General features: G+C 33.6%; 1 protein-coding gene across 3 annotated transcripts in view; it reads left to right on the forward strand.

Moving 5' to 3' along the window:
* The first annotated feature begins 5,968 nt into the window (after positions 1–5,968).
* LOC123224732 (insulin-degrading enzyme-like 1, peroxisomal) overlaps positions 5,969–14,706 on the forward strand; it is a 42,788-nt gene continuing 34,050 nt past the window's right edge. Inside the window, exons 1-6 of one of the 3 annotated variants that reach the window (XM_044648431.1) lie at positions 5,969–6,187; positions 6,278–6,353; positions 6,494–6,561; positions 7,547–7,638; positions 7,730–7,803; positions 7,914–7,957. In XM_044648431.1, the coding sequence (XP_044504366.1) occupies positions 6,065–6,187; positions 6,278–6,353; positions 6,494–6,561; positions 7,547–7,638; positions 7,730–7,803; positions 7,914–7,957 (477 nt within the window). In that variant the 5' untranslated portion in view covers positions 5,969–6,064. Of the gene's footprint in view, positions 6,188–6,277; positions 6,354–6,493; positions 6,562–7,546; positions 7,639–7,729; positions 7,804–7,913; positions 7,958–14,706 lie in introns of those variants that run through there. The other 2 variants (XM_044648430.1, XM_044648432.1) reach the window with 2 other exon arrangements.

Raw genomic sequence — 14,706 nt, forward strand, 5'->3', positions numbered from 1 at the left:
TATTTTTTATAATAATAAAATTATATAAACCCACTTTAAGTATAAAAATAAGTATATATTTGATACGTGTTATCAAATAATATGATGATTTTAAATTAAGGATAAAGTAGCACTTAATCGTATAGTGACAAATTATATATATATTCATTTGTGTATTTAAAAGTAGATACATATAACATTACTCTTTTTATAAAAAAAATTATGTGTACAAGTAATAAATACAAAGTTGTATACAAACAACGATATGTCATTATATGATTGAGTAATTTTGAATTAGAGATAAAATATTATCTTCCATTCTATTCATTATTTTGAAAATTTATCTTTTGTTTCGTTTGTTATATCGAAAATTTGAAGTGATTTACTTTAAAACATTAGAAAAAAATTTCGCTATGATTGGTTTTTCACTACATTGTACAAAATTTATGATAAATGCTTGTGTTAATCCAAAATTTATGGTTTTTGAAAAAGTTACGATTTTAAGTTTATAGGTTAAAATTGATAGATTTTCTTTTGGTAATTTAACAAAAATAGCAATGAACCTTTAAAGAGGGTCTTGGAACAATCAAAGCTTGACCAACTTAATAAAAAACTAGCAAAAACAAGCCAGGGCAAGATAGGTTTGAGAAACAACAAAAGAAGACTGCATCTTTTTCTCTTGAAGGTCTATCATGGTTTTTACTGTAAGAAAGTTCAAGAGGAATTGAACCTAACTTAATATATCTATAATTTAAAGCAAACAAGTAGACTTGTCCACCATGTAAGATCTATACATGAGATCACCATAAAAAATACATAATATAGAATACCAAGCAAACAAGAGCAACTACAGTGGAAACAACACAAGTCATAACATGTGCAAAGACATGAATGGCAACACTTAAGAAGGCAAGGAAAAAGGAGTTAATATGGAGCTTCTGGGCTACCGAAACAATGAAGCAAACACAACAACTAAAGATTGTTTGATAGAAGTAGAATAAAGGGAGCTACAACAAAACAACTGTTGCAAAACTAGCCTAGAGCAAGGAAGAATGCATGTGAATAGAAAGTCTAAGGTAGGCTGAAAAAAATCCAACAAAAAGAAACTTCTTCACTAGCTTAGTAGAGAGGATATTAGACTATAGGAAAATGCTAGGATGGCTTAATAAAATCTTAAACGGAAGGTGCAACTAGACATAAAAACCAAAATTTTGCCATATCAGAAGTAAAAACCTAGGTAGAGTTTGAGTTTGAAAAAATCAAATCTCTAACAGGAGTATAAAAACCTAGAACACAAAGAATGATGTAGCAAAAAAGAGAAAACCTAGAGCAACAGTTAAGGACCAAAAATAACAAAAAACCAGGAAATAAAGTAGACTAAACCAAATAGTTTGCAGGTAGTAAAAAAATCCGAAATAAACAAGTAGTATTGAAAGAGGATAGAATGCATGGATACGGTAAAAATAATAGGTGAAGAAGAAGATGTAAAAAATGTCATGCATATAGGTAGAACAAGAATCAAACCATGATTAAGGCATATAAAAGAAGAATGAAAGTTTTACCTATTTCTTTGCCTTTTATAAAGATATAGGATGATGGATTAAGCTTTTTACTTAAAGAACATCCAAAAGACTGCACCTTCCAAGCCAAATCTTGGAAAGAGAAGAGAGTTTTTAGTTTGTTTTATGAGAGAAAGTAAAGTGCAAGAATGTTTGTGTTAGTTCAGAATGAACTAAAATGCACTTTATATAATGATGACCCATTTTGCAATTTCAAAATTCTTATTTGGCCCAAAAAAATCATAATTTGAAGTCTTACTATATATGTATATCAAATATATACCTTAGCCACCTTAATTTCATCTCACTAACATTTTAACTTTTAAAATGTTATTTTTACATCTATATAACAATTTATATGATTTTCATTATCCTTTGGAAGGTGCTTACCATCATTGGATAATTAATCCTCCTTTTCAAAAGCTTGCTTTATTGGTATGACACTTTAGGTTTACCGTGGTGTAATTGTGAGTCTTTGTTTAGATGATTCGAAAGTGCACCGAAAACTCAATGACAATAGTAAACATCTAATAATGTGTCATAACCCCTCAACCAGAATAAAGAAATCTCCAATCATACATTCCATGTAGGCAATATCCTCCTGTTGTCTAATCTAAATCAATTTTGGACTCATAGATTATCGAAGTCCTAATTTTGATTCTTTACGAATCATTAATTTAAATATTCGAAAAATGTCATAACGAATATCCTTCATATGACTTACATTATACTCTAGCTAGAGATTCGATTTTCAATATTTATCGATGTTCATTTTAGAACTCAGATCCAAGTCAAATTAACAGATATTCAGATGTCAATACTTTTTGAGTTAATGAATCCCATCTTAACCATCATTCTTCTCCATATACAAATAAGACCTAACTAGTATGACTTATCTTATGAGATGTGGTTAACCTTGTATATATACACCACATAAATCACACTTATCCATATTAGATCTGACTATGACGTATCAGGTCAAAAGATTATTTCATACACTAGTACAACTTATAATAAGTCATTAACTACAATTTAATGACCGTGTGACTTATCATTATTTGGTCATGTTTGAAAAATGATTCTCTAACTGTTAATCCATATCAATATCGTAATAACATGACCATCATTGTCATCCGAACTAACATCATCTCATAATATTTAACAAAGGTATTCGATATGCCTATTATATGATATAATTGCCTAAGTTATGTCACGTTCGTAGGAACAATTCGATGACTCAGTTTGTATATTAAGTGAGTTATTCAGACAATTCACATACATACTTTATATTATTGCAAATAAAGGAAACAACTTATGCATATGAAAAAAAACTACTTCTTTTATTAATAATTCACATAAATGTACATATAAGATTAAAATGCCCCTAGAACCGATAACATGAATGGTTGATAGGGCATACACTAACAAAACTTTCATTTACACTAGAGTCATTTGTTATTGTATTGTATACCCATCTTCTTAAGATAATGGTCTTGCTATTTCAGTGTCATTAACTTAGTTAGTGGGTCAACTGCATTTTTAGTTTTCGATGTCATTTGTATTATTCTTTCTCTAGTTATAATGAATTCTCTCAAAATGTGATACTTTCGTTGAATATATTTAGACCTTTGATGCGCTCTTGGTTCTTTTGCCTATGTAATAACACTGGTATTATCACAAAACATGGTTATCAAATAAGCTATGTTTGGAAACTCACCAAGTTTAAATATGAACTTGCACATCTATACAACGTTTTTTGCAGTTTTTGAAGCAATAAACTTATGTAGTAGAGTCAACAGTGGTTGATTGTTTGGAACTCTTCTAACTAACCACACCCCTATTACAAATAAAAATGAACCCTAATGTAGAGTTTTTATCGTCAACGTTTGAATGGAAATCAGAGTTTGAATGTCCCTAAATGTTTAACTTCAAACACCCATAACTTAAAATAAGATCCTTAGTCCTTCTTAAGTATTTTAAAATTGATTTCATAGTTGACCAATGTTTCTCATCTAAATTATCTTGATATCTACTTATAACACTTACAACAAATGATACATCAGGTCTTGAACATAGCATTGTGTACATGAGTCCACCTACAGCTGAAGCATAGGGCACATTACGCATCCACTGTCGCTTTTTATTAGTCTTTGGACCGATATCTTTAAAAAGATAAACATCATGAATGACGGGTAAAAGTTCTTTTTTTGAGTTTTTTATGTTAAACCTTTTCAACAATTTTTCTATGTACAATTTTTAAGATAATCCAATTATCTTTTTCATTCGATCTTTATAAATACGAATTTCAAGGACATATGTCACATCTCCTAAGTCTTTCATCAAGAAAGTTCTGGGTAACCAGATTTTCACCTCATTCATCATGCTAATGTCATTACCCATTATAGTATGTCATATATATACAATATGAGGAATGTAATGACATAATTCTTAACCCATTTGTAAACATAGAGCTCATGTGTATTCTTTTTAAAATCAAACAATTTCACTATTTCATTAAATCGAATGTTCCAACTTTTGAAAGCTTGTTTTAACCCATAAATAGATTGATGCAACTTGCATACCTTATGCCTTTCAAAAACGGATACAAAACCTATAGGTTATTCCATATATATGTTTTCTTCAATGAATCTATTGAGGAACACGATCTTGACATCCATTTGCCGAATTTCATAATCACGGTATGTTATGATAACTAGCATTATTCAAATTGATTTAATCATAGCTACGAGCAAAAAAGTTTCCTCATTATCCAACCTTTGTTTCTGAGTATAAGCTTTTGCTACTAATCGCGCTTTATAGGTCTCCATTTTTCCATCCTTGCCAATTTTTCTCTTAAAGACCTATTTACAACCAATAGGAACAATCCTTGTTGTGGATTGATAAGTGTCCATCCTTGATTAGTATACATTGATTCTATTTTAGAATTCATTACTTCTAAGCATCTACTTGAATCAATATCCAATATAGCTTCCTCGTAGTTTATGGCATCATCATTATGATTTATTTCTCCCACTAAGTAGGATTCAAAATCTTGTATTACAACTTTGTTTCTTACATTCATAAAAACACAAGTTTGAGTATTGATTAAAATACAAGTTATATGGGAGGCATTTTAGGGAACATAATCTCCATTGATTTATATCTTAACAACTTTAAGATGCATATAAACACAATCAAGGATTGAGAAATCTACCATTGCAATTGTTCAACCAAACTTTCACAGGTTGTTTACTTTGATTATGAAGAATTAATTCATCTTGTATTTGACGGGTTTGATTATGAAAAAAAAAAGAGAGATGAAAGTAAAATTATCTTTAATTAAATTACTTGGTTAAATTAGCACCAAATTGAGATTGTCGATTTTTTTTATAAATTGAATGAATATTTTCCTATCAAAATTTTCAATTTGAAATTGTTTTATTAAAGTTTGGATAGAAAATAGTTACTAGACTTATTTATAAATTTGATTTTCAGTAATGTAAAACTACTACCTTAATTTATTTTATATTTTTTAAGAATTATATAAAAAATATTTAAAAAATAATATATTAAATTATTAATATCTTTGTATTATGTTTAATTAAATATAATAATTATTTATAATTGTCCATTGATATCAAATATAAACATAAGAATAGTATACACCCAAAAGATTGCCTTTCAATTAGTATGCCACTGAAAAATACGTTTTGTAAATTAAAAACCTTCACCGTGATAGCATGCCTTTCAATTAGTATCTTACTGAAAAATGCTTGTTTTCTTCAGGGACGGTGAGAACTCAAACTCATATTTGCTTATTTTTTAAAATCTAACAACCTATCATTCTATTAAAATTTATTGATAGAGCTAAAAGTAAAAATATTATTTAGCTAAAATTATTAAAAAGCTAAAAATTCATTATATTTTTCTCTTTAGATTTAAAAAATTAATAATTTTTCTCTACTCAAAGTTTGAAAAGTGACAATATCCCTTCTAGGGTTTTATTTTCTTCTTTTTCTTCTCTAGCATATATTTTTTAGCTAATCTCTCATACTAGTGTGCTCTTTAGTCTATCAGAAGAAGACAAATCATTGATCAGTTGATGATTAGTGCACTGCACAAACTTCGACCAATAAATTGTCGGTCGACCTTCGGTTGGTCGATAATTTATCTTCTTTTAGTAGATTGATGGGTGCGTCGATGTGAGAGGTTAATCAGAGAACAGTTGCTAGAGAAGGAGAGAAAAAAAATGAAACTCTAAGAAAAAATTATCATTTTTTAAATTTTAGATAAAAAATTATTAATTTTTAAATTTAAGAAAAAAAATTTAATTTATATAAACAATTTTAAATAAATAATATTTTTATTTTTAATTAAATAAATTTAAAAAAAATAGGAGTTTTCACTATAATTTGATTTCAAAAGGACCGCTGTAGACTAGTCTTCCCTTCTGATTTTATGTAAAAGAGAATCAATCGATCATTTGCAAACCAGAAAAGCGATCATTTCTCTCTCTGACTTCAAAAATGGCTGTTGGTCAAGACGATGTAGAGATAAGGAAACCGCGTACGGACAAGAGAGATTACCGGAGGATTGTTCTTAGAAACTCTCTTGAAGCTCTGTTGATCAGCGATCCTGATACCGATAAGGCATTCAATCGTCTGAATTTGAAATTGATTCGATCTGATTATCTGTTGATTTTTTGTTGTATTGAATTTACTGTTTTGTTTGTGTTGTAGTGTGCTGCTTCAATGAATGTGAGTGTTGGCTCCTTCAGTGACCCTGCTGGCCTCGAAGGCCTTGCCCATTTTCTTGGTATTTTTCTTGTGTTTAATTAAATTAGTAATTAAATGAGTTAATAACCGTGTACAAGTTCGTAATATTGTTTCAATTTTATTACTAGTTTTTTATACAAGTTTCTGCCTTTTTAGTGAATTTTTTCTTGATTGTTTCAGAGCATATGCTGTTCTATGCTAGCGAGAAATATCCATTAGAGGATAGCTATTCAAAGTACATTGCAGAGGTACGACCTTTTCTTTTATTTCTTTTATATTTTTTTGTGACGTTCTTTTACAGTGATGTTTGGCAAGTTCTTTTCTTTCTAATTATGGAACTTCAATGGAAGCAATTGAAGTTGAAGAAAAAGCAGATAAGTAAATAAGTCAGCCATCTTTTTTGAGGAGATTAGTCTGCTGGGAAGTCAATCAAGCATATGGTGAACAAAAGCTTGAAATGAATACTTTACAGTTGCCCAATTTTTTGGTTGTTACTTTGTTTTGATGTATGCTTTCACCCACTTTGTTAAGCTGAATATTTGTGGTTCAAATAGTGACCTACAATTAGTTGTAGCAGGTACATAATTTATTTTATGACCACCTTGATGTTCTATCTTTTTGTTTCATGTGATTGGAAATTAACATCTTGATACTAGTTGGTAATGTTGCTGGGAAGAAATATCTAAGCTGTCAAAGTTCTGCTGTTACTGTTCTTAGACATGCTGTGGACTTTGCCTCCTTTGATGGGTGATTGTTGTAATTAACCATATGTTTGTATTGTAAATTGTTATTATAAGAATCTATCTGTTGATATTTTTAACTACTTGTAGAAACAAACATGTTTTATAATTATCCCTTATTATTTTTTTATTAGCGATTGGACAGAATTATATGTCATTTATTGGTTTTTTTATGTACTCCCTTAAGGTGTCTGTTTGGAGAGTGCATTTTTGTTCCCTTTGAAGGATATGTCTCTTTGGAAATTTTTGAGGCGCTAGTAATGAGTTAAGATGAACAGCATGTTGTGCAGACTGTTCTCAGGCATTTAGGATTTCTCCCACCTTTTTGACCTGGAATTTCTTGAGGACAGTCTTTCTCATCTCCATTTTAAATTATGTGATTATTGATGCATATTAATTGTTCCATTTTTCATTTTGTGATTAATCTTTACAAGTTTTACCTGTATTTGTGTTGATCCACTTTTTTCTTCTGCTTTATCTTTCTGATGGACAGCATGGAGGGAGCACAAATGCTTTTACAGCTTCTGAGCATACCAACTACTATTTTGATATTACCACTGATTCTTTTGAAGAGGCTCTGGACAGGTACATGTTTCTTATCCATTTTTCTAAATTAATATATTTGTTTCATAAGTTTGTGGGTTTATGTGTTTTTTTTCTGTGATTTACCAATCAGATTTGCGCAGTTCTTTATCAAACCATTGATGTCAGCTGATGCTACAATTAGGGAGATTAAAGCGGTTGATTCTGGTTAGTTACATTGTTTAGTTATTCTTGTGCATCGATTACATTATTTTCTGAATCTTGGTTTGCCATCCCTCATTCTTCCGTTCTTCTATTCTTCCTCTCCACTTATCCAGAGAACCAAAAGAACTTACTCTCTGATTCATGGAGAATGCATCAGGTATTGGTTACTTTGTTTGCTTATATTTTTCCAATTAGTAGTATTTGCCAATTAATACAATAATCTCAAATGTGGTGCTGGTCAGTTATCTGGACAGCATCCCATTTGCCATAAGATGCCATATGTTGTAAGAAAGATGGTTATGAATTCTTATTCATATAAGTTTTTCCTTGCAATATGTTGTGTTGGCAGGAATTCTGTGATCATTTTTTATATTCTTGTAAATTAATTCTTTTGAATTGACTAGTTCTGCTAGTCGTGGTTCTGAAACATTCTAAAAAATTTGGATTTTATTGAAATTTTAGGTTGGAGCCTTAATACTGTCTCAATGTTCTAGATTTTAGGAGATTTGTGGTTCTTTAATGCCACAAGGAATGAAGCTAGGGGTGCCTAGCTGAAATTGTTCAGGGCAATGCAGTATAAGATCTGGCTTAACTCCAATTTTAGGGATACCTGACATTGCATGGGAACTTTGAAGGTTGTTTGGGTAGATGGATAACTATGAATCTCTGCCATGTATATTTGCTGCATATATTCCTAACTGACTTTTACGGATTTATATTCTCCTAATTACTTTTGTTTAAGGTATATCACATCATTGATTTCATTCATTATAGGCTTTTTGCAGAGGTCCATTTTGAAGAATTTTTTCATTCTTTTCTATATATAAAAAGGGGAAATCATCACACTGAGTGATGATCTTAATCAAACCCAATGTTTTCATATATGTGAAGAACACCTTACCAAGGGTTTTCAATTATTTTTTTGCCAAAAAAATTCTATTCAGGGGGTTTCCAATAGTTTTCAACTATATTGGGTTATTCGAAATTAGTGCATGACGCAAGATAAACATTGATGGGATTGTTATATTGTTTACAAGGACACTTAGGGTTAATATATTTCAACAGACGTAAAGGGATAAACAAAAAATTCAATATAATTTGCAAAGAAATTCTTAAGGAAAACTCAAACTGAATTTTATTAATGATTTGATAATTTGATTGACTTTAAAGACATTAATATCTTCCACCCTTCCACGCTCTAGCCATAGTCCTTTATTAGTGGATCTCTCAAGGCATATATGTGATGTTTACTAAAACACAAACACATCAAAGATTCATGGGTTGTTGCCAATTCTAGCATACCAAGAAAGTAATAAATTGCTCAATTTTATATTATAGGAAACATAGATATGTAAATAAAATTTTCTTATTAAACTCCTTAAATATAAGAAATTCAAATGAAGACCAAACTTTTAGATTTTTAATTCCATGGAACATAAATAAGGCTAAATGATAACTTTTGCATAGCAAGACCTGAGATAGGCTCCAATAGGCCTTGTAAGACTAGTCCAATGGGCAAGGCCATGTGTTTATATTAGGTCCTGGGTATATATGAGAAAAAGAGAAAGAAGAAGGGAAGAAAGGAAGTAGTGAGCACAAGTGGCATAATTATGGGACCAGTAATAGGCACTCAAGTAGCGAACACTACAGCAACAAATACGCAACCAACTTTTGGGACCATTGGGATATCGTTGGTTGAGGTGGCACCACAAGGTTAGAGGAAAGGTTATGGGAGGAAAAAGAGAGATATAGACCTGGAGAAAGGAAAAATGGTAGTAAGTGAAAAGTGAAGATAGTGGAAGAAGGGGAGAGAACCAGCTTCTTGAATGTTTGCTTAGGAGTTATGTTTGAATGTTGATTTCTCTGTTAGTCTTATCAATATTTTGTGAGTAGATTGTAAATGAAGTAGTTGATTTGTTGAATCTTTTGTTATTGGAAAAATTTCTCAAATACAAGTTTAATACATTTCCTTGTCATGTTCTATATTATTTTGCAAACTATTGCATTCATTATACAATAGCTCAAAAGTAATCTCTCTAAGAACCTTTAGTTTTCTAATCATTTTTAACAGTAATAGCTCCAGTCTAGCTAAAGGCTCTAGTTCTATATCACTTGGTATTAAAACGTGACTAGAATGGAAGCAAAAGTGGATGCATTGGAGGCCGACATGGTAGGGATGAAAGAAAAAATGGCAGAGGTGAGCCAATAGTTGATGGAGATGAATAGTGACACGAGTGAGAAAGTAGGAGACATGAACAATAGAATAGGAAACATGGAGTCACTAAACAGGTACCTATGGAAACTCTGAGAGGCCGTAATTGGAAAAGGAGGAGATAGGGACAAGACATTGATAGGCTTGGCATCCTTACCATTGTATTCCCCCTAACCACAGGAGACGACCATGCCTCCATCGATAGGGAATGAGGAGATGATAGAAGGAAGAGGCTATTTCAAGGGAGAGGTGTGGGGAGTTATCCGGAGGAGATAGGGAGATACACCCTATTGACGGTTGGACCTCTTAGTATTTAACGATGATGATACGCTTGAATGGATATTCCTTTGTAAACAATATTTTGATGTGAACAATCTAACTGAGAGGGAGTGGTTGACGATAACAAGGGTTTGTATGAAAGGTATCGCACATGGTTGTCTAAGGTGAGGAGAGAATTGACAAGCTTTTTTGGGATGGGAGGAGTTCAAAATCCTTGTCTACGTTGTTTTGATTGGGATTTGAGAGGACATCTTATGAGGAATTGTTGTCACTTCGACAAACTGACATCGTTCATGATTTCCAGTGTCAATTTGAATTACAATCCTTTGCGGTGGAAGGGTTGATAGAAGAGACGTTGACGGGGCTATTCATGAATGGATTGGTGGATGAAGTTTGCACTGAGGTCAAGTTGTTCCACCCGACGTTGTTGGAAGAAGCATGGAGAAGGCGTTTGAGGTAAAAGAGAAGAAATGATAATTGATGGGAAGTGGGGGCCTCGACCTAATAAATCCAACCTGAAACACTTGGTAAACTTGACCTGATTTGCCTACCCAGTTGCTTATTCCAGCTCAATTCCCATCTCCATAGGTCCACTGAACCCCAACCCAACCCAACCCAACCTACCTTAAGCCAAACAACATCTAGCTCAACCAATATTACTAACCACACCCCGATCCGAACTGCTACTAACCTACTCGAAAATCAACTAGTTGACCCAAACTACAGTTTTAATGAAAATAAATCCCACCCCAAAATTGCAACGACACCCGTTTTCGAAATACGACAACTACGTCTTCTTTCAGAGCACTAGCCAACTTTGTTGCCTCATTTTCCCAACTAGTGCGAGATGGTGGCTACCAAAGGTTGTTCGATGAAGAGTATTGCCTAAAGTGTGAAAAGGGACTTTGTTTTTGTTGTGACGAGAAGTATAGTCACGACCATCGTTGTCGATTTTGGCAACACTGGGTGATAATATCGAGCAAAGATGAAGCGAAGGAAGAAGAAATGGTGGTGGAGGAACAGGTTTAGACCAAGGAAAGGGAAGTGGAGGTGAGTTTATAAACCAACTCTGTGGTAGGTTTGGGTTCCCCAAAGACAAATGAAATGGAGGGAGAAATTAATGGGAAAAGAGGTGATAGTATTATTGGACAACAGGGCCATGCACAATTTCATATCCGATAGCTTGGTGAAAGAATTAAGGATTCTTATATGGGTAGCTAAATTTGTGGTGGTGCTAGGCAATGATAGAAAAGTCGAAGGATTGGGAAAATGTGAAGGACTTGCAGTTGCCTTCTAGGGTATCATGGTTGTTCAAGATTTTCTTCCTTTCAAGCTAGGGTGTATAGCCGTCATTTTGGGTTTTGATTAGTTGAGTAACTTAGATGAAGTTAAAACGAATTGGAGAGACTAGTCTTTGAAGTTTTCATGCGCTGGGAAGAGAGTGGAAATTAAGGGGGACTTGAGGCTTTCTAAATTACAGTCTTCACTTAGTACATTAATGAAAACCATGAGTGATGGAGAAGAAGGGTTCTAGATAAAAGTGGGGAGACAACTAGTTGAAGAAGACGCTTTGTTGTTCGAATTTGAAGGGGTGCTTGGCGAGCCACAGGGACTTCTACCCAAAAGAGCATGTGACCATGCTCTCTGTTTGATCAAAGGAGCTCAATTGGCTAATGTTTGCCCTTATCGCTATCCCCACTACCAAAAGAACAAGATTGAGAAGATCCTGTGCGAGATGTTGATTGTTGGCATAATCCATCCCAATGTGAGTCCGTTTTCTAGTCTTGTCATTTTGGTGAGGAAAAAGTGATGTCGGTTGGTGATTTTGTGTCGACTATACAGTGTTGGACTGAATCATTGTTCCAGATAAATTTTTGATACTTGTGATTGATAAGTTGCTAGATGAACTAGTGGGGATTGCGATATTTACTAAATTGGACCTTAAGTCGGGATGCTGTCAAATTTGGGTAGAAGAAGATGTGGAGAAGATGACGTTTCAAACCCACAATGAATACTATGAATTCTTGGTCATGCCATTTGGCTTATCCAACACATTGAAGACTTTTTATAGGCCAAAGGACTATTTCCCACCCAAGTTTAAGTGCTATCCCAAAGACACACCTGTGAGGTTTGAAAAACCCAAAATCTCACTCATCCGTTAAAAATCTCAGTTAAGGTTAAAGATAAAACCGTCTTTTAATAAAAAAACTAAAGTTTTATTACGTTTGACCCCCTTCAGCTTGAAAACTCACAATTCCCCCGCCTCTTGAAGTTTGAAAAATCAAAATTCTCTCCTAGGGTTTGCAAATCATGGTCAGAGTTGCCGGTGATGGCCGTCTTCGATGGCGTTAGCTCTCCCTCCCGGCTTAACTCTTCCTGTTGATCACTTTCCAGCCATTGGCGTAGGCCATTTACTCTGACAAATTGTCTTCGTTGGAGGTCGAAGATGGACACGACGTGGTTGTCTGAGACCATTGATGGTTGTCTTCGTCGGAGGAAATAGCCTACGTCGGTGGCTGAGAAATGATTGGCAAGGAGAGCTGAGCCCAAAAAGAAAGCCAACACCATCGGAGACGGCCATCTCTAGCAACTCCGACCATGATTTGCAAACCTTAGGGGAGAAATTTTAGATTTTTAGTGGATGGGTGGGATTTTGGTTTTTTCAAACCTCATTGGTGTGACTTTGGGATAACACTTAAACTTGGGGGTGAAATAGTTCTTTGGCCCTTTTTAAAACTTAATGAATGAGATCTTCTGACCTTATCTACATAAGTTTATGCTAATATTCTTTGATAATATATTGATATACAATAGGGCACTTCAAGATCATTTGTATCACTTATGGCTAGTATTGTGTCTTCTTTGAGACCATTGTTTGGTTGTGAAAAGGAAAAAGTGGTTATTTGGGTAGAGTGGAATTGATTATGTAAAACATATTATATCAAAAAATGGAGCAGAGATAGACCTGAGGAAGATTTGAGATATGGAGTAGTGGCCAATACCATGTGATATACAAAATTTAAGGTGCTTCTTATTGGTGATTCGTAAAGGGGTATGAGAAGATAGCACAACCATTGGCTAATTTGTTGAAGAAGAATTCATTTCAGTGGGGACAGGAAGCACAATAGGCTTTTGAATCTTTGAAAACAGCCATGGTAAATGTACTTGTGCTAGCAATGCTTGACTTTTCAAAGGAATTCATCATAGAAATCGATGCTTTAGGATCTGAGTTGGGTGCGGTCCTCATGCAAGATGGAAGATCAGTAGCATTTTTAAGTATGACATTTTCTCCACAGAATAGAAGTAAATTAGTATGAATGGGAGTTGATAATATGGTCTTGGCATCCCAAGACTGGCGGCACTACCTATCAGGAAGACATTTCAAAGTTTGCATTGATAAAAAATTTTTGAAATTTTTGACAGACCTGAAAGTAGTAGGATAGGAGTAACAGTGGTGGCTAGTTAAGATGCTAGAATATGCCTTTGACATTGTGTATAAACCGGGGTGTGAAAATAGGGCAGTAGACGCCTTTTCTCAGAACCCCAATTTAAGAGTGAATTGATGGCAGTGACAATGACACACATTCTAGGAGAAGAGGTTCAAATAGAGGTAAGGGAAAATAAGAAATTGTGGAAAATTATTCAGGATTTTTTGTATAAGTTAACTTCTCATAAGGGCTATTCATTAAGGGGAGACGACTTACTGTATAATGACAAATTAGTGGTGGCAAAGAGTTCCAGATTTATTCCATTATTTTTGGTTGAGTTTCATTCTACTCTAGATGGAGGATAGTCGGGTTTCTTTAGTATGTACAAGATGATAACCTTCGTATTATATTGGGAAGGAATGAAGAATGATGTGAAGAGGTTTGTCGCTGAATGAGAGACTTTATAAAGAGCCAAATATGAAACGATTTCACTTGTTGGGTTGTTGCAACCACTACCCATTCCTTCCAAAATATGGGAAGATCTTTCGATTGATTTCATGTGGGACTACCTAAGGTGTAGGGATTCAATACAATCTTGGTAGTGGTAGATAGGTTATTTAAATTGGGTCACTTCATGACCATATGCCACCCAATAACAACTAAGGGAGTGCCTAGAATTTTTATTAGAGAGACGGTTCGCCTCCATGGGTTTCCCTCTACCATTGTGTTGGATAAGGATAGGATTTTTATAATAATTTTTTGATGGAGCTTTTTTGAACAGTGGGGACTACGTGAAAATATAGTATGACGTATCACCCACAAACCAAGGGGTAGACGGAGGTTGTGAATCGAGGGTTGGAAACGTATCTGCATTGTTTCTGTTCTGGTTCCGAGCAGCCAAAAAGTTGGCTAAAATGGTTGGCTTGGGTTGAGTTTTGGTACAATACCATTTATCAAGAGTTCTTTGGGTATGACTTCTTTCTGTGT

Source organism: Mangifera indica, chromosome 9 (genome assembly GCF_011075055.1).
Source record: "Mangifera indica cultivar Alphonso chromosome 9, CATAS_Mindica_2.1, whole genome shotgun sequence".
Classification (NCBI taxonomy): Eukaryota; Viridiplantae; Streptophyta; class Magnoliopsida; order Sapindales; family Anacardiaceae; genus Mangifera; species Mangifera indica.